This window comes from Pan troglodytes, chromosome 2 (genome assembly GCF_028858775.2).
Source record: "Pan troglodytes isolate AG18354 chromosome 2, NHGRI_mPanTro3-v2.0_pri, whole genome shotgun sequence".
NCBI lineage: Eukaryota > Metazoa > Chordata > Mammalia > Primates > Hominidae > Pan > Pan troglodytes.
The window spans coordinates 51,993,771-52,018,974 of record NC_086015.1 but is presented as its reverse complement, the minus strand read 5'-3'; the positions used below and the strand labels follow the sequence as shown (position 1 = coordinate 52,018,974).

At 39.9% G+C, this 25,204-nt stretch overlaps 1 protein-coding gene across 50 annotated transcripts in view; it reads left to right on the top strand.

Moving 5' to 3' along the window:
- The window catches only part of MAP4 (microtubule associated protein 4), a 232,064-nt gene that overhangs the window by 86,048 nt on the left and 120,812 nt on the right, over window positions 1-25,204 (top strand). For 29 of the 50 annotated variants that reach the window (XM_054681795.2, XM_063805704.1, XM_054681804.2 and 26 more), the window contains exon 3: window positions 18,929-18,997. In XM_054681795.2, coding sequence (XP_054537770.1) covers window positions 18,929-18,997 — 69 coding nt within the window. Of the gene's footprint in view, window positions 1-9,472; window positions 9,524-18,928; window positions 18,998-21,398; window positions 23,785-25,204 lie in introns of those variants that run through there. The other 21 variants (XM_054681782.2, XM_054681777.2, XM_054681776.2 and 18 more) reach the window with 4 other exon arrangements.

Genomic DNA, 25,204 nt, shown 5'->3' with positions numbered 1-25,204 from the left:
TCTGTCAAAATTTCCCATCTGTTCACATATATTTTCCACGTCTTCTACTGTAGACTTTAACATATTAATCATAGTTGTTTTAAAATCTCTGTGTGATAATTTGAAAATCTGGGTCATCTCTCAGTCTGATTGCTCTGTGTGTGTGTGTGTGTGTGTGTGTGTGTGTGTGTGTCTTAGTTTTTGATTGAATGCTGGATCTCACATGTAAAATAGTAGGCTGAGGCCAAAAGGTGTTATGGTTGGAAATAGGCATGTCTCTTGGGTTTAGTCATTTTAACAGGAGCTGAGCTAGTTTTGGGTTTTGTCATTACCGTAATTGCCTTCAGTGTACTACTGTCTTCAATCCCTTTAATTCTATGCTTAGAGTGGGGACTGAGGCCCTGGAAGGTATTTCTTTAATGTGCTTGCTCCACTCTTTCAGCCTTCCCTGTGTACCCGTGCCTCAGAGGGGTCCTTGTCCATGCTCTTTTCTCTCTTATCGGAAGAGTTCTAGCCAGGTGGCAGGCAGAGTTTGTTTTTTTATTGTCCCATTTTGTGCTTAATCCTGTGCTTAATCTCACGGTTTGGGTCTTTCTCAACGTTATTATCCTTCTCACAGTAGTAGCGTCTTCTCATGGTATTGGTGTAGGATCCTGGATGAGGAGTTTTTCTTGCTCCTCTCTCAGGTTTATAAAGTATGTTTCTATTACTCTTTCCCTAGCTACAGCTGGTCTTCTTGTGTGCTCTGGGGTTGACAGGGTTTGTACTCCTTCCCCAGGAGAGAAAGATCCCAGTGGGAGGGGTTCATGCTTTTCCCTTAATGGTGGTGGCCTTCTCCAGGTCTGTACCATGTAGGGAGGCTCTGTCTGGTCCCTCACCCTGCTTCCAGTCTTTCCTGTGAGCATGCGGCAGACATCTGTGAAGACAATCCTGCAAATGAGTGTGAATTCCCTTTGTGTCTGTGGATTTGAGGGGCCCCATAGTCTCATGCTAGCCTTCATTTACCTTTGACAAATCACTACAATTTTTACTTGAATTTTTCTTACCTGCTTGTAGGGTACCCAATGTCTCCTCTGCACATGCTCTGATACAGGAGAGCTGGTGTTCACCTCCCATATTTCCTGGAGGGGCTTGTTTTTCTTTGGATTTCATACTACTAGGTAGCTTTCCAATTAATTCAAGTTTTTTGTAGTTGATCTGGCTGTTTCTTGTTGTTAGGGTGGGAGTGACGTTGCTTTTGGCTTTCTACAGCCTAAGTGGAAGAAGAAAACCTGCTTCCTTAATATATGTTTAATTTGTGTGTTGGGGGTGGGGGGGCAGACCACAACTCATTTAAAAAAGTACTGAGAGTTTAAGATCTAATTATATCCATATAAATATTTACTCCAGACCAGGTGCAGTGGCTCACGCCTGTAATCCCAGCACTTTGGGAGACCAAGGCAGGTGGCTCACCTGAGGTCAGGAGTTTGAGACCAGCCTGGCCAACATGGTGAAACCACACCTCTACTAAAAATACAAAAATTAGCCAGGGGTAATGGTGTGCACCTGTAATCCCAGGTACTCAGGAGGCTGAGGTACAAGAATCACTTGAACCTGGGAGGCAGAGGTGGCAGTGAGTGGAGAGCGTGCCACTGCACTCCAGCCTGGGCGAGAGAACGAGACTCTGTCTCAAAAAAAAAAAAAAAAAGAAAAAAAGTTGCTATCATTGCTTACAAAAGTATCTTGATGTTGCAAAAGCTTATGTTGAGAAGTAAAGTTCATATTTTATTTTTATCCTTTAATTCAATTTTCCAGAAACTCATACATTTTTTGAACAGGCTAAAAAATACACATGTACAAAATCCAATTGGTCCAAAGGGATGTACGGTAAAACGAATTCTCCCAATCCCTACACCCTAGCCAGACAGTTCTCCTTCCTGGAGTAACCACTCGCCAATTTCTGGAGTAGTCTTTCTGAGTTAATGAACTTTTTTTTTTTTTTTTGAAATGGAGTCCCGCTCTATTGCACAGGCTGGAGTGCAGTGGCACGATCTCTGCTCACTGCATCCTCCGCCTCCCAGGTTCAAGCGATCCTCCTGCCTCAACCCCCCAGTAGCTGGGATTACAGGCCTGCACCACCATGCCTGGCTAATTTTTGTATTTTTAGTAGAGATGGGGTTTCGCCCTGTTGGCCAGGCTGGTCTCAAATTCCTGACCTCAGGTGATCCACTTGCCTCGGCCTCCCAAAGTGCTGGGATTACAGGCATGAGCCACCATTTACATATCAAAAGTAGCAGGGAGGATTTAATTTTTTATAAATAAAATAATGTCTTAAAAACTTTCCTCCTCTTGGGCCAAGTTAATGTTACATGGATCAAATAACTCAAGATGAAGCACAAGAAAATCTACTGCTACCACCTCACTGTCCTTATCCACCTAGGCTCAGTCCCAGATGATGGAAACAATGCACAGTTAAAGGAAATTAGAAAATGAAAAGCAGCTAGCTTCTTTCACCTATGACTGATGAGGGTAAGTTAATATTAGGATGGGAAGAGCATCTCAACCATGACTAGTTGCTACCATATTTACGTCTTATCATTCCTTTCTTCACACTAGGTTTTCTTTGTTTATGTTAGTCAGTCAAAGAACAAATGTCTCCACCATGCATTATGGATTAAGAGAGAATAGATTTTCCCGTTTTCCATTAAGGAATCCAAATTTTTTGGAGTAAATATTTGTTTTTCTTTTGTGCTGGGATTATAGGTGTGAGCCACTGTGCCTGGCTTTTTTACATTATTAAATGAAGAAAAATGAAGAAATGAAGAAAAATGGATGCCCTTTAAAGTTTTTTTTGGTTTAAGTTTTTAATTTTTTGTTGCTACTAAAGATTTTTTTAAAGATTAGGAAACAAAAAAGAAGGAACCAAATCAGGACTGTTGTAAGGTGGTTGCCTAATGATTTCTCATCAAAACTGTCACAAATTATCTTTGTTGATGAAAGGAATGAACAGGAGCATTGTCCTGGTGGAGAAGGACTCTCTGATGAAGCTTTCCTGGCTGTTTTTCTGCTAAAGCATTGGCTGACTTTCTCAAAACACCCTCATAATAAGAAGATGTTGTCGTTCTTTGGCTCTCCAGAAAGTCAACAGACAAAGTGCTTTGAGCATCCTAAAAAACTCTTGTGTTTGCTCTTGACTAATCCACTTTTGCTTTGACTACAGCACTTACGCCTCTTGGTAGCCATTGCTTTGATTGTGCTTTGTCTTTAGGATTATACTGGTAAAACCATATTTCATCTCCTGTTACAGTTCTTCAAAGAAATGCTTCAGGATCTTGATCCCACTTGTTTAAAATTTACATCGAAAGCTCTGCTCTTTGCAGCTCATCTGGATGCAACCATTTTGGCACCAGTTGAGTGGAAAGTTTGCTCAATTTTAATTTATCAGCCAAAATTGTATAAACTGAACCAATTGAGATGTCTGTGGTATTGGCTATTGTTTCTGCTAATTGTCAATCCTCTTCAATTAGATCATTCTTTTTTCCTCTCAAATTGATATTGGTGGTCTGCCACGGTGGGCTTCATCTTCAACATCATCTCCTCCTTTATTTTTTTTCTTTTTTTGAGACAGGGTCTTACTACATTGCCCAAATTAGAGTACAGTGACTATTTACAGGTGTAACCATAGCACACTACAGCTTTGAACTCCTGGGCTCAAGTGATCCTCCTGTCTCAGCCTTCCAAGTAGCTGGGACTATAGGTGCGGACCACTGCATCTGGCTGATGTCTTAAAACAAGTTATTCATGTGTAAACTACTGATTTGTTTGGGGCATTGTCCCCATAAACTTTACACAAAGCATCAGTGATTTCACCATTCTTTCATCCAAGCTTCACCATAAATTTACCATTTGCTTTTGCTTCAATTTTAGCAGAATTCATGTTGCTTTGTTAGGGGCTCTTTTCAAACTGATGTTTTATCCTTTTTAGTGCTTCAAACTAGATCCTGTTCAGACGTGTTATAACAAGTTAGTATGAGCTTTTTTTTTTTTTTAAGATGGAGTGTCTGTCTGTCACCCAGGCTGGAGTGCGGTGGCACAGTCTCGGCTCACTGCAACCTCTACCTCCTGTGTTCAAGAGATTCTCCTGCCTCAGCCTCCTGAGTAGCTGGGCTTATAGGCACATGCTACCATGCCCAGCTAATTTTTGTATTTTTAGTAGAGATGGGGTTTCACCATATTGGTCAGGCTGGAGTATGAGTTATTTTGATACAAAAAAACTCCCTTGAAATCCATGAATAATTTTTTCATAGAATGCATTTTCCACGAACTTGTTGAAGATACCATGTTTAAAGTTTATAATTATAGCTGGGCGTGGTAGTGTGCGCCTGTAGTCCGAGCTACACAGGAAGGTGAGGTAGGAGGCAATCACTTGAGCCCCAGAGGTCGAGGCTGCAGTGAGCCATAATAGCACCACTGTGCTGCAGCCTGGGTGACAGAGAGAGACCCCGTCTCTAAAAATAATAATAATAATAAAGTTTATAATTATGATAGGTTGTAAATTACTACATTTTTTCCATACCAGCTTCCTAAAAGTTGTAGAAGTCTTAACTTAAAGGAAGGGGTGATGGCTGTTTGGAGACATCAAATAAGAAAAACGAAGGAAGCCGCCTTATTTAGTCTTGTAGAAATCTGGTGCAATTAGTGAATTCTTTATGAATGGAGACTTCTCTGCTGTGGGTCTGATTTTTATACATTATCGGACTGACGGTTTTTGCCATAATGACAGGTTTCATATTTGTGTTTTTCCTGGAGAACATTCTAAACAAGATGTTCTTCTGAATACGTCTTTAGAAGTGATGGAAGGGCCCTAGACTTCATTAATGTTTTATTATACATCTAACTTTAAGTTTGATTTTGTTCTTAGATGAGGTTCAGTAAACTATTGCTGATTGCTGACACTTTTTTTTTTTTTTTGAAGACAGGGTCTTACTGGGCGCAGTGGTTCACACCTATAATCCCAGCACTTTGGGAGGCTGAGGCGGGTGGATCACCTGAGGTCAGGAGTTCGAGACCAGCCTGGCTAACATGGTGAAACCCTGTCTCTACTAAAAACACAAAAAAATTAGCTGGGCGTGGTGGTGGGCACCTGTAATCCCAGCTACTCAGGAGGCTGAGGCAGGAGAATCTCTTGAACCTGGGAGGCAGAGGTTGCAGTGAGCCAAGATTGTGCCACTGCACTCCAGCCTGGGCAACAAGAGCAAAACTCCGTCTCAAAAAAAAAAAAAAGAAAAGACAGGTTCTTTCCATGTCACCTAGGCTGGAGTGCAGTGGCACAATCATAGCTTACTGCAACATCTAACGTAACTCCTGGACTCAAACGTTCCTCCTGCCTCAGTCTCCTGAATAGCTTGGACTACAGGTGCGCGTGCCTTGCTTATCCTTTTATTTTTATAGCGACAGTCTGACTATGTTCCTCTGGCTGGTCTGGAACTCATGGCCTCAAGCGATCCTCCTGCCTTAGCCTCCCAAAGCACTGGGATTACAGGTGTGAGCCACCACACCCAGCCTAGTGCTCTCGATATGTTCTTACAACAGGCTTAGTTAGGCCAACCAGTGGAAGTTTATCAACCATTTTCTTGCCTCTAGATATAGAAGGGACAGTTGAGTAGGTTACACATAATAGAACTCTTTGAACAATGGTGTTTTATTTCCTTTAATTCTTACATGTCCACCCTAATTGTCTTCAACTTATAAAATGAGAAGTAAGAAAGCAGGGTTGCTTTTGTGGCATTATGACAAAGTAGGAAAATTGCTTTTTTCTCTAAGTATGATTTCTGCCTTCATGCCTGGCAACACAAGAACCCCCCGACCTTTATTCCTTTTCTTTGGATCTACTATACTCATTTCCTTTTGCACTTCAACTTATTCTTGCTTCTACAAGTATTTTATCTTAGCATTGCCTGTGTAAACCATCTAAATACCAATACCTAGAAATAAAATTGGTGTCAAACTCTTCTTCTAAAATGCCTGTCACCTTGGGAAACAATTCTCAAATACTTTTTCAGGATATGTGTACTACTTGTTTTGCACCACGGCTGTAATAAGAAAAAAAAGAAAAAGAAAACTATGTACTTCCTGACTTTTTTCCTTAAAAAATGGTGTTTTGCTTAATTGTTCATTATCAGCATTATATGGCCCTATTTTCTAGGTGAGGGAGACAAAAGATAGAACCTTTCTCTTAGATGTGAATGACGAAGCAAACATCTGTGACTCTTGTTCTTTCAGATGATCATCTAGCACAGTATTGACCCTCAGACACAAATAGCACATTTATGGAACAAGTCACTTAATTTTTCTGTTCTCTGTGTGATTAAATAGTTGTTCTTCTGAAGTCGAAAAAATGCCTTCTCCTCAACATTCCATAAGGCCTTTGAAGCTACAAGCTTATTCCCATAGAATAAGAAGTTAACATAGGGCAATGGCCTGGCTAAGTTTTTTGCATTTTTAGTAAAGACAAGGTCTCACTGTGTTGCCTGGACTGGACTGGTTTTGAACTGCTGGGCTCAAGTGATCCTCCTGCCTTGACTTCCCATAGTGCTGGGATTACAGGTGGGAGACACCGTACCCTGCCACACACCAGCAGTCTGTTTTAACAAGCCATAATAGGTGACTCGGATACACATGCATGATTGAGAAACACTAATCCATGGAAAAGGGCCTAAGTGACAACTATTAATAGATACTGCAGAATTTCTCCTTAATAGACTGGTATTTCTTTTGCAGAAAATTGCAACCAGCTTAATTGGCCAGTAGAGGGCAGTGTTGGCATGGGTCTGACAGTACCAGAGGGTTCCCTTGCATTGAGACCTGGCTGTTTTGCCCAAGGCTGACTCACAGCACACATGCCTTCTCAGGTTCTTGCTACTTCTCTGCCAAGCTGATTTGCCTGCTGTGGGAATCTGACATCTCCTGGGGAGAGGGAATCAACAAAATAAAGTAAATTTGAATATCTTTATATCTCAGAGAATGTGATTAGTTTCTAAAAAAAAAAGTGTGCTATTTTCGATGCTGTGTGTATTTCACTGAGAAAGTTTTCATTTCATGAAATGGGGGTTCTCTGGGGAAGTCAGTCAGTGAGAAAACACAGTATAGCATCTTTTGAATTAGGACTTGTCCAGTAATGTGCAGTATGATTAGGGTCCAGTATGTCTTCTCTGGCAGGGAAATATACAAGCCTTTTTTCTACTTGTCAACCTTATTGTTTTTAGTGTTGTTATGTTGTTTTTATTCTCTCCTGGGCTTATATTTTTAGATTGTGAGGTGTTGTATGTATAGTAGAATCCAGCTTCTCTTCTTCCTTTCTAACCTCTTCTTGCTTTCATTTTATTTTATTCTAGTAAAGTTTCTTGATCGGCCTACAGTTATTCTATAGGTGGTTGATAGATAAATTTACAGTTGGTCAACATATAGTTAATAACAGTGAGAATAACAATAGCTAATAACAGTGAGAATAACAATTACTATTTAGCACTGTACAGTTGACATCCTGTATTACTGCATTTAGTCCCACTTCCCAGGTGAAGCTTAAGTATTAGAAATGAGAAGGTTGCATTTGATCATTTAGTTAATAATGACAGCACAACCTGAACCCAGATCTTCTCATCTCACTTTTATTTTTATTAAACAATTAAAACAATATTTTTTAAATAGAGATGTGGTCTTGATATATTGCCCAGGTTGGTCTCAAACTCCTGGCCTCAAGCAGCCCTTCCGCCTAGGCCTCCCAAAGTGCTGGGATTACAGACGTGAGCTACCGGATCTTCTCATTTTAAACCCCTGTTCTGGCTGGGCATGGTGGCTCATGCCTGTAATCCCCAGCACTTTGAGAGGTTGAAGCAGGCAGATCACGAAGTCAGGAGTTCGAGACCAGCCTGATCAACATGGTGAAATCTCATCTCTACTAAAAATACAAAAAATTAGGCGTGGTGGTGCGCACCAGTAATCCCAGCTACTCAGGGGGCGAGGCAAGAGAGTCTTGAACCCAGAAGGTGGAGGTTGCAGTGAGCCAAGATCGTGCCACTGCATTCCAGCCTGGGCGACAGCGAGACTCCGTCTCAAAAAATAAATAAATAAAATAAACCCCTGTTCTTTCTGTGAAACTATACCTTTTTCATGAACACATACTTTCTACTTGATCTAGTATCTCACTGATAGTTTTTAAAAACTAAAAATCCATTTTTTAAATTCAAATAGAATTATTAGACGTATGTTCAGGAAATGTAAAAGAATCTTGCTTCATTTCAATACAGAGCACAAACTGAGGGACTCTGCCACTAATTCACATGAGTTTGTAAAATATTTCACTTTCCTAGACAACTGTTTCACATCTACTCTCTGAAACTTCCGGCACTTGCTCTCCTGTTCATATTCATAAGTCATATTCATAAATTAATTGGCTTAATCAGAACAGAACTTCCACATGGTCCCACCACATATTTCCTCCTCACCCATGTTCATCTATGCCCTTATTGTCTGCTGTTTTTCTATTATGGGTGAACTGTTCATGCTGTCACTCAGGCCACTGCTGTCACAGTTATCTCTTCTGTCTCCTGCATCATCAGTTCTTTTCTTTCAATTGGGTCATTCACCAGCATCAAACATACTATAATTTTTTTATCATTAAAAAAAAAAATCCTGTCTGAATCTCACATCCATCTCATCTATCTTTTTGCTTTGCTTTCTTTTTTTTTTTTTTTTGAGACGGAGTCTTGCTATGTCACCCAGGCTGGAGTGCAGTGGCGCGATCTTGGCTCACTGCAAGCTCTGCCTCCCGGGTTCACGCCATTCTCCTGCCTCAGCCTCCTGAGTAGCTGGGACTACAGGCATGTGCCGCCACGCCCAGCTAATTTTTTGTATTTTTAGTAGAGACGGGGTTTCACCGTGTTAGCCAGGATGGTCTCAATCTCCTGACCTCGTGATCCGCCCACCTCAGCCTCCCAAAGTGCTGGGATTACAGGCGTGAGCCACCGTGCCCGGCCTGCCTTCTTTTAAAGAGACGTATCTACTACCTGTCACCAATTCCTTTCCTTCCATTTCCTCTTGAATTCACTCTCGTCAGACTTTAACATATGCATGACCCCAAAACTTCTCTTACCTAAAGTATAAGGCCTTGATGTTGCCAAGGACAAATCCAGTATTACTCCAGGGGTTTTGCCTGAGCAACTGAAAGGAAAGAATTGCCATCATCTGAGATGGGGAAAGCTACAGAAGGAGTAGGATTTGAAGGGAAGAGAAGAAATTTAGCTTGGGATATGTTCACATTGAGTTACCTGCTAGTCATCGAAATGGAGAAGATGGATAGACAGATAAGGAGTCCGGAGTTCGGAGGATGGTTCTGGGCTGGAGGTTGATGTTATATAAAGCTTTTGCTAGAGTTGTTTTTCTAAAATTCTTTAAGATTGGATTTAGATGTAACTTTCCAGAACATTCCCTGACTTCTGTTCCCTTTCCCTTCTAGACCTCCCACTACCCCCACACCCTGCCAGCCTTTCTTTTCATCTTCCTCTTGGTAAGTGCTTTTCTTCCCTGAACTTTCCTCTTTCCTCTGTGGTACTTGTAAGATCATAATTAAGCTATTTGTTATCTTACACTTATTAACATGCTCTAGCACAGGAATAATATTTTGTTTACTCCCATATTTCATGGAGAATGACACATTTAGCGAAAGCAGGATGGCACAGCATAATCAAAGTTTACTAGCGACCTCAAGTTTCTCAGGGTTAAGAAATCAAAGGTTACAGTGACAAGTGACCGGAGAGAATCATGGAGAAGCAGATCAAGTGAAATTATGAAGAATCTCATGGTTTGTGAGAAACTGAGGGCGCAGGGGTACTGAGAAACCTGGTCAGATCTGCATTAGAGACCACTGCTCTTGGCACATGATAGATCTGTAATCATTGCTTATTACACTGAATTGAAATGGTTTTTGTTTGTCAGTTTATTCAGGTTTGGGTTGTGTTAATGTACAGACTAACAAACAATTGTGTCTCCAAAATGGTAGATATTTATTTAGGGTAGGCATACTTGGTCTAATCCTAAACCCTCTTAATAGTCTCATGATCATATTTAGGGAAGTTTATATATATGCATAAAAAATTAGTGTGACATTTTTGCAAAAATAGTTATTTTCTGACTTTGATTTGAAAACAGACTTTTATCTCATAACTAATAGTTCTTTTTGGGGAAAAAAAATATCGTACCAAAATGTATAGTTCATAATAATAGTACCCTGGTCTGAAAGAAAAGCAGGGGGCCGGGACCCGGGGGCTCAAGCCTGTAATCTCAGCACTTGGGAGGCCGAGGCAGATGGATCACCTGAGGTCAGGAGTTTGAGACCAGCCTGGCCAACATGGCAAAACCCCGCCTCTACTAAAAATACAAAAATTAGCCAGGTGTGGTGGCATGTGCCTGTAATCCCGGCTGCTCAGGAGGCTGAGAAACGAGAATTGCTTGAACCCAGGAGGTGGAGGTTGCAGTGAGCTGAGATTGTGCCACTGCACTCCAGCCTGGGCGACAGAGTGACTCCATCTCAAAAAAAATACAAAAAAAAAAACCCCAAAAAACAAAAAACAAAGCAACAAAAAAAACACTTCATTGCTAAAAATATTCTGCAAGCAAGCCAGGATGGTGGTATGTACCTGTAGCCCCGCCCGAGCTACTTAATAGGAAGGAGGATTGCTTAAGCCTAGGAGTTTGAGTCCAGCCTGGGTAACATAGCAAGACCCCAAAGACCCCACCTCTTAAATAATATTCTGCAAGCAAATGACTTTGTTAAACTTCACACTGCAAGAACAGAGCCAAGAACCTACCATGTACCCTTTACTTGGATTTATCATTACTGTTTTGCACATTTGCTTTATCATTCTCGTTATATTTACATATAGTTCCTTCCCCTTGGATTATTTGAGAACAAACTGCAGAACTCACACCTCTTTCCCCGAAGAACTAGGCATTAGCACATTACAAGAATACGATGATAGAGATCAGAAGTTAAATGCTGATGAGATATTCCTGTCTAATCCATGAACCTTATTTCATTGTCATCAGTTGTCCCAACAGATTCAACACATTCCTTTCTCATTTTTTTCTTCTTGTCTGCAATTAAATCTGGAATCACGTTAGTTTTCATGTCTCTTCAGTCTTCTTTAATTGGAACAGTTCCTCAACTCTTCTTTGTCTTTCATGACCTTAATATTTTGAATAGTATGGGCAAGTTATTTTTTAGAAGTCCCCTAATTTGGGTTTGCCTGGCATTTCCTCATAATTAGATTCAAGTTCCACATTTTTGGCAGTAGTACTATGTAAATATGATGTGTCCTAAGTGCACCACATCAGGAAGCACATGATGTCACTAAATCACATTATTGGTGATAATAACTTTCATCACTTGTTAGTGTCTGCCTGTTTTCTTTACTGTAATTTTTTTCCAATTAAAAAAAAGCACTTATTTAATTTATTTATTTAGAGACAGGGCCTTACTCTGTCACCCTAGCTGGAGTGCAGTGGCACAATCTTGGCTCCCTGCAGCCTTGACCTCCCCAGGCTCAAGCAGTCTTCCAGCCTCAGCCTCCCAAGTAGCTGGGACTGCAGGCATGCACCACCATGCCTGGTTAATTTTTTTTTTTGACAAAGTCTTGCTCTGTTGCCCAGGCTGGAGTGCAGTGGCACCATCTTGGCTCACTGCAACCTCCGCCTCCCAGGTTCAGGTGATCCTCCTGCCTCAGCCTCCCGAGTAGCTGGGATTACAGGCATGCACCACCATGCCTGGCTAATTTTTGTATTTTTAGTAGAGATGGGGTTTCACCACGTTGGCCAGGCTGGTCTCGAACTCCTGACCTCAGGTGATTCACCCACCTCTGCCTCCCAAAGTGCTGGGATTACAGGCGTGAGCCACCCCCCAGCCTAATTTTTATTTTTATTTTTTAATTTTTTTTTAGACGGGGTCTCACTTTGTCTCCCAGTCTGGAGGGCAGTGGCATGATCTCGGCTCACTGCAACCTCCGCCTCCTGGGTTCAAGTGATTCTCCTGCCTCAGCCTCCCGAGTAGCTGGGATTACAGGTGCGTGCCACCACACCTGGCTAATTTTTGTATCTTTATTAGAGACAGGTTTTCACCATATTGGCCAGGCTGGTCTCGAACTCCTGACCTCATGTGATCTGCCTGCCTCGGTCTCCCAAAGTGCTGGGATTACAGGCGTGAGCCACCACCCCTGGCCACTTGGTTAATTTGTGTTTTTTTTTTTATAGAGACAGGGTTTTGTGATGTTACCCAGGTTGGTCTTGAACTCCTGGGCTCAAGCCATCTGCTCTCCCCACCCTCCCAAAGTGCTAGGATTACAGGCATGAGCCACCACGCCCAGCCTCTTTACTGTAAAATTTATATTTTTCTCCTTGTAATGAATAAGTAATTTGTGAGGAGATATTTTGAGGCTATGTATGTATCCTGTACCTAATCCAACTTTCACCTACTATTTTAGTATCTAAGCAAATAGCTTTTGAATAATTTTCTGGTTTCCAAGCCAGTTGAAATGTGTTCTGCTGCATCTTATATGAAAGTCACATTTTATGAATCAGAAATTCCCTTTTGCACATTTTAGGTCAAAAATACCAGGGAGGCTGGGCATGGTGACTCACACTTGTAATCCTAGCTCTTTGGGAGGCAGAGGCGGGAAGAGTACTTGAAGCCAGGAGTTTGATACCAGCCCCGGCAACACAGCAAGACTGCATCTCTACAAAGAAAAAAATAATAAAAAATTAACTGGGTGTGGTGGTAGTCTTAACTACTCAGGAGGCTGAGGCAGGAGGAAAGGCAGGGAGAAAGTAAACAGGTTTGTGCAAATGAGACTTCCATTATGCATATTATTCGCAATTAAATCTCATTATTTATGCCCTTCACTGGAAAAAAAAATTACCTTTAATTGCACAGATCATTTATAAAAAGACTGTTGGAGTTATGCTCCAAAGCCCACAATGACAGAGATAGTGTGTCAGAGGGACACAGGAGTCAACTGAAAGAGTTCCCAATAGCCAACACTGGAAAAATTTGAGCAACAAAATAAATAAAGTAGCATTGAATTAAAGCTCAGTGGACGAGGCTGATCGTGGTGGCTCACGCCTGTAGTCCCAGCTGCTTGGGAGACTGAGGCAGGAGTATCACTTGAGCCCAGGAGTTTGAGACCAGCCTGAGCAACTTAGTGAGACCCTGTCTTTATAAAAATAGAATTGGCTGGGCGTGGTGGCTCACTCCTGTAATCCCAGCACTTTGGGAGGCCGAAGCAGGTGGATCACCTGAGGTCAGGAGTTAGAGACCAGCCTGGCCAACACGGTGAAATCCTGTTTCTGCTAAAAATACAAAAAATTAGCCGGGCATGGTGGCACGTGCCTGTAGCCCCAGCTACTCAGGAGGCTGAGGCATGAGAATCGCTTGAACCTGGGAGGCAGAGGTTGCAGTGAGCTGAGATTGTGCCATTGCACTCCAGCCTGGGTGACAGAGGGAGACTCTGTCTCAAATAAATAAATAAATAAATAAATAAATAAATAAATAAATAAGCCAACTGTGGCGGTGCACACCTGTTGTCCCCATATACTTGGGAGGCTGAGGGAGGAGGATCATTTGAACCCAGCATTTTGAGGTTACAGTGAGGTGTGATTATACCACTGCATTCCAGCCTGGGCAATAGAGCAAAACCCTCTCTCTTAAAAATTAAGTCAAAATCTTTGCTGGGTGCCATGGCTCACGCCTGTAATTCTATCACTTTGGGAGGCTGAGGCAGGCAGATCACTTGAGGTCAGGAGTTTGACATCAGCCTGGCCAATATGGTGAAAACCTGTCTCTAATGAAGATAAAAAAATTAGCTGAGAGTGGTGGCGCACGCCTGTAGTCCCAGCTACCAGCTGCTTGGGATGTTGAGACAGGAGAATTGCTTGAACCCGGGAGACAGAGGTTGCAGTGAGCCAAGATTGCGCCACTGCACTCCAGTCTTGGCGATAGAGCTAGACTCTGTCTCAAACAAAAAACAAAGAACAACTCCCTTCATTTTCATGTAATCTTATTTATTTCCTCAAGAAGGGTAGATCTTTTAAGACTTTATTCTTTGCAGTTACAAACATACAATAAAAAATTTAGTGGCTTTAGTTTCATACAAATGGAATCAAATCGTATGAATTTTAACTTGCTTTTTTTAGTTTATTATCTTAGAAAACTTTCTGTCAGTATATATCAAGCTTTCTTTTTAACTTGGTCTAAAGTAGTGGTCTTAACTTTTGGTCACATACTCAGAATTCTGATAAATTCTGTCTCTTTGTACATTAAGTTTACATCTAAAATTTTGTAGCAAAAGTTTAGTTGTAAAACATGTAATTTTGAGAATGTTTTACTTTTGCCACATAAAAATAAGTTACCTCATTCTGCTAAATGTATCCAAATGCTTCTAAATATATAGCATTTTGGTTTCCATCATCTAGTTTAAAAATATACGAACAAGCTGTTCTTTATCATTGGAAATTTAAATTCTTCTTTTGAGTCCTTGAACTTTTATTTCCATAACATGTCTCAGACTTTTATCCTAATGTAATATATTTTTATGCTTAAAAGTTTTTTCTTGATTGTGCTAATATGTTTCTGCTACTAAATATGTATGTAAAGTTAAATTTTAATTTTTAAAGTTCCTGTGACAAAGGTTCTGTGTTTTAACTTGGTCCAGAGGAAATTTATCAGTCTATTGCATGTATTATGTTTTTTTTAAATCTCCCTTCATTTTCACTTAATCCTATTTGTTTCCTCAAGAAGAGTAGAGACGGGCTTCACTGTGTTGACCAGGCTGGTCTCGAATTCCTGGCCTCAAGTGATCCGCTCACCTTGGCTTCCCAAATTGCTGGGATTACAGGCATGAGCCACTGTGCCCGGCCCACATAGGTTGTAATTTTTGATGTTATTACTATACAAGTTGAATTTTATTGGAAATGCTTTTCTTATGAGATCATGGGGTCTGTTATTTTTCTCAATTAAATCATGGGTCTGTGGATCAATATTTCTTTCTCTGATGAAATAGGATTGGCAATTTTTCCTGTTTTTGTAGCTATCATAGTGAAGAAACCCTAATCACATAGGTAAATATATGGGAATAAAGCTTTTTTTTTTTTTTTTTTTTGGGAGATGGAGTCTTGCTCTGTCGCCCAGACTGGAGTGCAGTGGCGCGATCTCAGCTCACTGCAACCTCTGCCTCCCAGGTTCAAGCTATTCTTGTGCTTCAGCCTCTAGAGTAGTTGTGATTCACACGCCACTATGCCTGGCTAATTTTTTGTATTTTAGTAGATATGGGGTTTCACCGCATTGGCCAGGCAGGTCTTGAACTCCTGACCTCAAGTGATCCACCTGCCTCAGCCTCCCAAAGTGCTGGGATTATAGGCTTGAGCCACTGCACCTGGCCAGGTTCTTTTTTTTTATTATTATTATTTATTATGAGATAAGGACTATAGGCGTGTGCCACCACACCCAGCTAATTTATTTATTTATTTATTTATTTTTAGAGATGGGGTCACACTATGTTGCCCAGGCTGGTCTCAAATTCCTGGACTCAAGACACCCCTCTGCCTTAGCCTCCCTAATAGCTGGGACTATAGGCATACCCTAGGGTGTCTTGGCCTTTATCTATATTTAGCTATTAGATACCTGTTATCTTCCTGTATCGGTAACACGAAGTGCTCTCATTTCTTTTATTACTGTGTACTATTTTACAATATTATAATGAATCTGTTGGTGGACATTTGTTGTTTTTAAGCAGTGCCATCATAAACATTCTGTTTATATTCACTTTTTTATACTTTTATGTCTCTTTGTGAACTAAATACCTAAAACTGATTGTTGAGTTGAGTATTGCAGAATTTGATAGGCTGCCAAATTGTCTCATAAAAAGGTTATTCCTATTTACATTCCCCCAAATGATGTAATGAAATTACCCTTGTCAATGCTGGTTATCAAATTTTAAAAGGTTTTATCACTGTAATAGCTGCTCTTATACCACTCGCTGGATATCAGTTTTTGTAATTTCCATTTTCTTATAATATGCATTCTTTAATGAAGCAAGTTTTTAAAAATATGCATTCTTTCTTGAGCGAGGAAGAATAAATCTTATAAGCTTATTGTGTGAATGTGAAAGGGAATTTACTTATGCCAAATGTGGGATGGAGCATATTTATGGCATCTCTCTGGATAAGTAAAATGCAGTTTGTGAAGACTTAGCAGGGTATATGTTACATAGCGGCTATTTAATAGAATTCTGTTGTCTTTCCTTCCTTATTTCCTTCTTTTATTTAAATTATATTCTGGTTTTGGACTGCCTTGTTCTTTTAGATTGTTCTCTTTGGCTGTTCCTCTTAAGTAACAGAATGAATGATCTTTTCAACAAGAAGCTTGTGTGAAAGATTTCTGCCTTGTATTTATGAGGACTAAGGGGTTGGACAGCATGTTTGTGGTCTTCCAAAGTAAAATCTTGCATTTTTTATTTTAGTAGCATATATTGTAGATATTCACTTATTGTCTTAGGAATAATATCTCTGAATTCTTCGGTCAGCAAGGTGACTGCAGAGCTAGGCTGGTTGCTAAAATGTTAGATATAGTCAGAGACTTTCAGAAAAAGTTGTACATCCCCAAATTGATCTATATAGTCAATCCCCAAATTGATCTATATAGTCTTATATGCAGTTGCATATAAGATCCCATCAAGAATTTTAGTATAAATCAAAAACTGATTCTAAAACTTATATGGAAAAGCAAAGAAACAAAACAAGGCCAGGCGCAGTGACTCACGCCTGTAATACCAACACTTTAGGAGGCCAAGGTGGGAGGATTGCTTGAGGTCAGGAGTTTGAGAGCAGTCTGGGAAACATAGGGAGACCCCGTTTTTCCAAAAAATAATAATAATGAAAAATTAGGCAGGCGTGGTAGCATGCACCTGTGGTCCGAGCTACTTGGGAGGCTGAGGCGGGAGGATTGCTTGAGCCTGAGCAGTCGAGGCTCCAGTGAGCCACGATTGCACTACTGCACTCCAGCCTGAGTGACAGAATGAGACCCTGTCTCGAAAAAACAAAACAAAACAAACAAAAACATTTTTGGAAAAGACTCAAGTTGGAGGGCTCATATTACCTTATTTAAGACTTACGGCTGGGCACAGTGGCTCATGCCTGTAATCCCAGCACTTTGGGAGGCCGAAGCAGGCAGATCACCTGAGGTCAAGAGTTTGAGACCAGCTTGGCCAACATAGTGAAACCTTGTCTCTACTAAAAATACAAAAAAAAATTAGCTGGACGTGGTGGCACGTGCCTGTAGTCCCAGCTACTTGGGGAGGCTGAGCCTGGAGAATCTCTTGAACCCAGGAGGTGGAGGTTGCAGAGCGTCAAGATCGCGCCACTGCACTCCAGCCTGGGCGACAGAGACTCCCTGTCAAGAAGACTTACTCTACAAATACAGTAATCAAGACAGGATGGTATTGGAAAAATGGATAGACTTACAAATTGATGGAACAGAACAGCCCAGAAATAAACCCAAATGTAATATGGTCAGTTGATTTTTTTACAAAGGTGCAAAGGCAATTCAATAGAATGCAGATGACTTTTTCCACAAATGACTCTGTAATAATTATGTGTCAATGTACAGGAATAGAAACTTAGACCCACATCATTACACCATATACAAAATTTAACTCAAAATGTACCGTAGGCCTCATTGTGAAATGTAAATATGAAAACTATAAGACTTCTAGAAGAAAACATGGGGAAAAAAATCCTGTGACTTACTTCATAAAAATTAAAAACTATTTGAAAGGCACAGTTAAGTAAATGAAAATACAGTATAAGTTAGAAACAGGGAAGAAATTTTTACAAAATTTATCTGATAAAGGAGTGATATTTGGAATACATAAAGAATTTTCAAAACTCAATAATAAGAAAATAAACAGTTCAGTTTTAAAATAGTCAAAAAATTTGACCATTCAAGTCACCAAAGAAGACAAAGGGATGGCAGAGAAACACATGAAAAGATGCTCAACATCCTTAGTCATTAGGGAATAAGATACAACTAATTTCCTTAAAAAAAAAAAAAGAGAGGGAAAAAAAAAAAGAGTCCTCTGCTTGCAGAAGTACAGCTGGTTACCTCCATGCAATCTTCATCCAGAAGCAATGATGGTACCCTGGATTTCCTGTGTGGGAATTAATAAGTAATTAATAAATGGCCTCCGCTGGGCACGGTGGCTCACATCTGTAATCTCAGCACTTTGGGAGGCCAAGGTGGTGAATCACCTGAGGTCAGGAGTTTGAGCCTGCCTGGCCAACATGGTGAAATCCCATTTCTACTAAAAATACAAAAATTAGCTGGGCATGGGGGCGGGTGCCTGCAATCCCAACTACTCGGGAGGCTGAGGCAGGAGAATCGCTCGAACCCAGAAGGCGGAGGTTGCAGTGAGCCGAGGTTGCACCATGGCACTCCAGTCTGGGTGACAAGAGCAAAACCCCATCTCAAAAATAATAATAATAATAAAACAAATGCCCTCGTGTTCTTGGAGCATTTGATTTGGATTTGAATTGCTGATACCAAACCTGTGTTGCTCCATGATGGTTTTACTGAATTTAATGGTAATCTTTGATAATTTACAGAATGAAAAAGATTTAGACTTGCTATTATGAGGGGCTCTCCTATGGAACTGGTACTTTACAGAGCTTGGGTGCCCTAGGAATTAATGATTCTGTTCTGTTCTGTTTCTGGGTTTCCTTTTGTTAAATGTTTAAATTTTGAACAGTTTTTAATTGCTTTAACCTAATGCTACAAAGAGTGAGAAAAACTCCATTAATAAGACAGTGGTTGGATCTGTTTTTCATTTTTCTGTCTGTCACAATGGGTAATTATTTGTCATTGTTGCAGATACTCCATCTTCTAAACCAACACTCCTAGCCAATGGTGGTCATGGAGTAGAAGGGAGCGATACTACAGGTAAGTGATTCCCAGGATTCCCCAAATGTGTAGGTGATGCACTTACAATGAACACCTTGATAATCTCCTTTGAAGAGCATTATTAATGGAAGCATATGAATTATTTCTGAGGGTGGTAGTGTTCTTGTTGGAGGTATTTAAACCTAGGACATTGCCATGTAAAATCTCCAACAGTGGAAGGAGAATAATGAGTTTCCTTTGATATTTTTTGAATATTTATTGGAGCTGTACCACACAAGAACTGGATCAACCTTAAAATACTTTTGTAGATGCAGAATAATGATCACCAAAATATGTTACATGGGAGGAATTTGGCCACTACAACTCTTTAAAACAGCAGGTCTGTTCCCTGAATCACATTGCGTTTAGCTTTCTACAGTTCAATGTTAGGAAGCCAGTGAGCAACAAATTAGGAGTTATTTATTTTGCCCCCAGTGTGTTTCCTTTATCTTTCCCTTAACTGTTGCTTTTGAAATTTACTTCTAATTAAACTCTTAGCTCTTTACTAGGGTTTTGATATTCTTTCAGTTAGCACTGAGTTTCTGTGGGTTCCTGTCTCATAACCAGCACCAACCCCCTGCCCCAATGTCTTTGTAGTGAGCGAAATTCTCAAAGCAGTAGCAGGAGTCCCAGGGATATACTATATAAATATTTTCTTAAGTAGCTGATGTGAGAGTTGTGTGTTTTATTTTCATAAATACCTGCATTTACTTTGCAGTTGTGATCAGGCCAACACTGCTAACCCAAATGAGTTGACTTCTAATGATCAATCCCATTGTTTCCTGCAAGTGTGCTCTTAACTGGGCCATACATTTGATTCATATTATTGCAGTGGAGGTAGTTACTAGATTTGCCATATTTCTGTATTTCTCTTATATGCATACCTCAGCTATGAGAAGCCCTTCTGTGAGGCGCCACAGTATTTCTCTTTTTCTAAGGCTTCCAGAAAGCCTTCTGTTAGCAATAGCAGCTATTCTAGGATTTATTCTTTATTCTATGACCATAGGAAAGTTGTATATATCTTTATACATCAGATTTTTTGATGACCAAGTTCTTTTTGTTGTGAATGTTTACCAAGTGACATATACATCCTTATTAGCAACTTAATAAATTAGGAACTCTTTACTATAGAAGCTAGAAACAACCAGAAATGCCACTTTATCTTCCAGTTTTGTGAATTGATGTTTTTGTATTTCTTTGATAATCTCAGTCAAATGTAGTATTGACTTTCTGTGTCTGCTTTGAAAGCAGTCATCTATGTGATGTGGTTTTTAAGAAAACATTTATGCAAATATCCCTGTGATTAAAGGAGAAGTTTGAACATGAACTTTTAAAAAATGAGTAAATTCAGCTTTCTTTAAGCAGGAACCAGTTAACCAGGGTAAGGAAAGGCTGGAGGGGATTGATTTGATTAGGCAGTTGAAAGAGTGGATGCCATTTTCATCCAGGAAGGAAACAACTACAAAAACAAGAGTAGATTTCTTCTCCAGTAGGAAGTCATGCCTGACCAGAAGAGACTCAAACTCTGTGTAGCAGGTGCTTACCGCTGCCACGTCTTAGTAGTACAGAATAGAATGGTAAAAACTGTATCCTGGCCCTTACTGTTTCAGGATTCCCTTGTGACAAAAAAGAACCTGGCTCTTTATGAACTACCCAGTGGCATTATGAGAGTAGGTCGTTCTGTTCTTGGATACCTCTCTGCCCTTAGGTAGCATATAGTTTGCACACCTGGATTGAGTTCTGAATTTAACCACTTAACTGTATTAAAATAGATACTAGGCCAGGCACGGTGGCTCACGCCTGTAATCCCAGCACTTTGGGAGACCGAGGCGGGCGGATCACCTGAGGTTGGGAGTTTGAGACCAGCCTAGCCAATATGGTGAAACCCCATCTCTGCTAAAAATACAAAAATTAGCTGGACGTGGTGGCACGTGCCTGTAGTCCCAGCTACTTGGGAGGCTGAGGCAGAAGAATCGCTTGAACCCAGGAGGCGGAGGTTGCAGTGAGCCGAGATCGCACCACTGCACTCCAGCCTGGTCAACAGAGCAAGACTCCGTCTCAAAAAAAAAAATAAGATACTTTACTGAAAATATGCATGTTTTATTCGGGGAGGGAAGGTGGAGGGAGGGGATGGCAGTGCATGTTTTTGGAGCATGTGGTGACTTCATTCTAATTTGGCCATCACTACCTGGAGCATCTAACTCAATGCCATTTTGAAAATTCCCATTTCTGTTTCCTTCAGAATGTTATCTATAGTCCCGAGAGCAAACCAGCTTCATTAATAGCTTTGGTTTATGAGCATCTTGTGATATTGAACTTGCTGTTTACTAATGACCTGTGCTTTTCCACCCTTTTCTTCCCCTTCCTACTTCTTCCTCCCTCTCTATTTTTCTCCTCCTAGAAGCCTAGCGTGTCTCTCAACACTGGGGCTGCTGCAACACCAGACCAGTGATCTTTCCTAAGCATCGTTATACTTCTAAAACCTTCAGCATTTTGCAGAGCTTTGCTTTTCATTCCTGGACATGATGTAGAAGAAACTGAGGGTAGTTCTTCGGGGCCTATTTCAGCTGATGCCTGAGCAAACAACCTGCTTCCTCTTGTGCTCTGCAGGGTTTGATGGAGCCTCATTTCCCTTTGTGAACACAAAGTGCAAAATGAATTCTTTTTAATTTTAGTAATTTTTACAAAGGTTATCTAATGTATTTTATTTCTTGTTTTCTTTATGATTTTATCATTTGATTCATTCTCACATTTTTTTCCTTTAAATATTTTTAGTTGACCTTTTTCCTTTGGTTTTCAAATGTTCAACATGAATCAGAATAGTGTAACACCAAATGAGAACATGTGTTTTCATAAAGGGGTTGAGGCCACCAGTACTGCAGTGAACTTCCTTTTCTTCTCCCTCCTCCTTCCTTCTCTGAGCTTGCTTTTAGGGAAGGTTAATCTTACAAGCTACCTATGTTTCTCTCCACCTTACTAAAATCTAAATAATGATAGATATTTTAAGTTTTTAAATTGAGTAGTTCTGAGTAATCCTAGAATATTTTTCCAAATTAAATAATCCTTTATTATTTGCAAGTTGGGCCAAATTTTTTTTTTTTGGAGACGGACTCTTAACAATCTAAGATTGTTTCAACAGGACTTTCTTATTCCCATTCCTAATTTTTTCAAACTAATTGCTTAAATCTAGAACCAGTTGAGATTAGTACTGTACAATGGTAAGCTTTGATTGTATTTATAGAAATATAACATAAAACATGGACCATGTTTTGAAATCTTAGAGGAATTCTGGTTTAAGATCTGAAATACTTTAAAGTTTTCTATCCTTTTACTGATTATGCAGCTTCTTATAACCCCCAAGGTACAGATTATTTCAGCTTAAAAGAAATAATTGGCACCATGTTCTGAGAAAGATTTTGAGATATACATTGTTTTTTTGTTTTTGAGACAGGGTCTCACTCTGTTGCCTAGGCTGGAGTGCGGTGGCGCGATCTTGGCTTACTGCAACCTCTGCCTCCCAGGTTCAAGTGGTTCTCCTGCCTCAGCCTCCCAAGTAGCTGGGATTATAGGCGTGCGCCACCACACCAGCTAATTTTTGTATTTTTAGTAGAGACGGGGTTTTACTTTGTTGGCCAGGCTGGTCTCGAACTCCTGATCTCAAGTGATCCACCCGCCTTGGCCACCCAAAGTGCTGGGATTACAGGTGTGAGACACTGTGCCTGGCCAGATATACATTGTTTTAGATCCCCTGATACAGAACTACTTTTGAGATGGTAAGATTAGAATATCATGAAAGTTTAAACTGAATCCTTGCAGCGACTTCCGGAATTTAGGAAGCATTCCCTCTTCTACAGGGATCTGGTCACAAGGGCTGGATTCTCTGACAAAAGTTTCTTCTATGGATTCCGGACAGAAGACACTTGAGGGTGATATGTTTTAAAGGAAAGAGGTTATGCTTATCTTCTTAGCAGTTGATAAAATATTAAAACTCTCTTGCCATAGAGAATACACCATCAAAGAAAACACAACCCTTTCCCTTTGGTGTACAGTTATTTATTAAGTTGATTTTGGGGTTTCTTTCGCCAGGGAACTTTTCAAAACTGGTAGTAGTTATTTTTAAAAATCATGTTTGACATCTTTCTATTGCTCGTAACCAGTCCCTGTAGCTGTCTAAGTTATGGGTGGAGAAGCCTGGGTATGACTTTCCGTTGTGTACACTCACACTTCATGATTGACATTTATTTATTCTTTTATTTCCATTTGGTTATGCTTATTTTTGTTTGAAATTTGTTTTTTTCAAATATGTTTCCTTTTTGAACTTACAGAATTGTTGAAATTTTCTAACAGCCAGCTAAAATTTGGTATATGTTAGCTCTATCCGTTTCACTTGGATGTTTCATTTTGAAAGAAAGAAATTTTATGTTTCACATATAGTTTTATACAAAGTAGCCAGTCCCATAATGAAATGCTGTATTGCCATAGTGGTCACACCCAAGTGGTCCAGTATCTCAATGGTGAGGCAGCCAGACTGGTCAGGGCTGCTTTGTTGAAATGTGATGATTTTCATATGCCTTCTTTCTCTTTCTCTCTCTCTTTTTTTTTCCTTTTTTGGCCCAATGTTGAAGATGTAGAACTTTGTTTTTAAATAATGTTTTTATAATTTCATTCGTATACCTAAGTTTGTATTTTTTGTGACTTTGGACTTCAACAGTTTGTATATTGGGACTTCTAATGTGATTACTGTACTAAATAAATTCCACTAATAAACATCTTACATTAACACCTTATGGACTGGATTTGGTTGGGGTCATAATTGTTGAAATATAATGTTACTAAAACACAAGTTGGGTAAAGACTTGAGGCCCAAGTTCTAGGTCTAATATAGCTTCTAATCCCACCCAGATTAATTGTATGGACTTTTAAGTTTTTGTCAAGCATTTTCACTTATGAATTTTTTTTTTCTTTTTTTTTTTTTTTTTTTTTGAGACGGAGTCTCGCTCTGTCGCCCAGGCTGGAGTGCAGTGGCATGATCTCGGCTCATTGCAAGCTCCGCTTCCCGGGTTCACGCCATTCTCCTGCCTCAGCCTCCCGAGTAGCTGGGACTACAGGCGCCCGCCACCACGCCCGGCTAATTTTTTGTATTTTTAGTAGAGACGGGGTCTCACCATGTTAGCCAGGATGGTCTCGATCTCCTGACCTCATGATCTGGCCACCTTAGCCTCCCAAAGTGCTGGGATTACAGGCGTGAGCCACCGCGCCCAGCCCACTTATGATTTTTGATAGTTATTGTAAACTCTCTTTTATCCAGAATTATAAAAGTTAAGAAGTTCAAATGACTACTGATATTTAATGTCATTTGGTGAGAAAGTCACTTGACAGAAAGGTGTGAAGAAGTTATTCCAAAAGGAAGTTTCCATGGTATATCAATTGTTGTTAGATGCTTTCTAATACTACATTTATTAATTTCTAACACTACATTTAGTTTAGTGCAGTTAAAATTCACATTCAAAGTCTTCCTAAAGTGCCTCCTGAATTATCAAATAAAATTTACTACATTCAGTAACATTTAATTTGATAACTTTATTATTTGATAACCCGGTATGCAGTATCTGGGAAGAATTCAACAAAATGCGCAGTTTCCTAGCCATTCTGGGTTAGTGTTTGTTTACAGTAGGGTTGCAAGTACAATATGTTGACTGAATTAAGACATTAAAAATATTTTATATCTAAGTAATTTGCATAGCATAAGGAACTTTTTAAGCTTGGCAGACATTTTAGTTAAGAACACTTAATTTAATGTTTTTAGATTTCCTTTTTATTAAAACAGCTCAGTAATCTGTTCTCAGGTTTAAAGCACAGATTTTAAATACTATAAGGAATAATTGACCATTAACTTTCTTATACATACCCTAGGTTTAAAGCTTTTGGTAATTGAAGCAATTCTTGAATTTTGTTATTGTCCTCATCCCTGATGCGAAGTGAAACCTGGCTTAATTTGGATTCTTCCTCCTTATTGACTTGATAATATGGTGGGAGGCTAGAGGGTGTTCTAGGCAAAGACACAGGACTGGTCCAGCAGGCACAGAATGTTAGTTTCATTCCTAAATCATGTGTAATACTGTATTATCCTCAATTTTATGTTGATGCCGTTTCCATTACAGTGAAGGTTTAACAAGACTTAACTACAAATTATTTGTGGGATAAAGC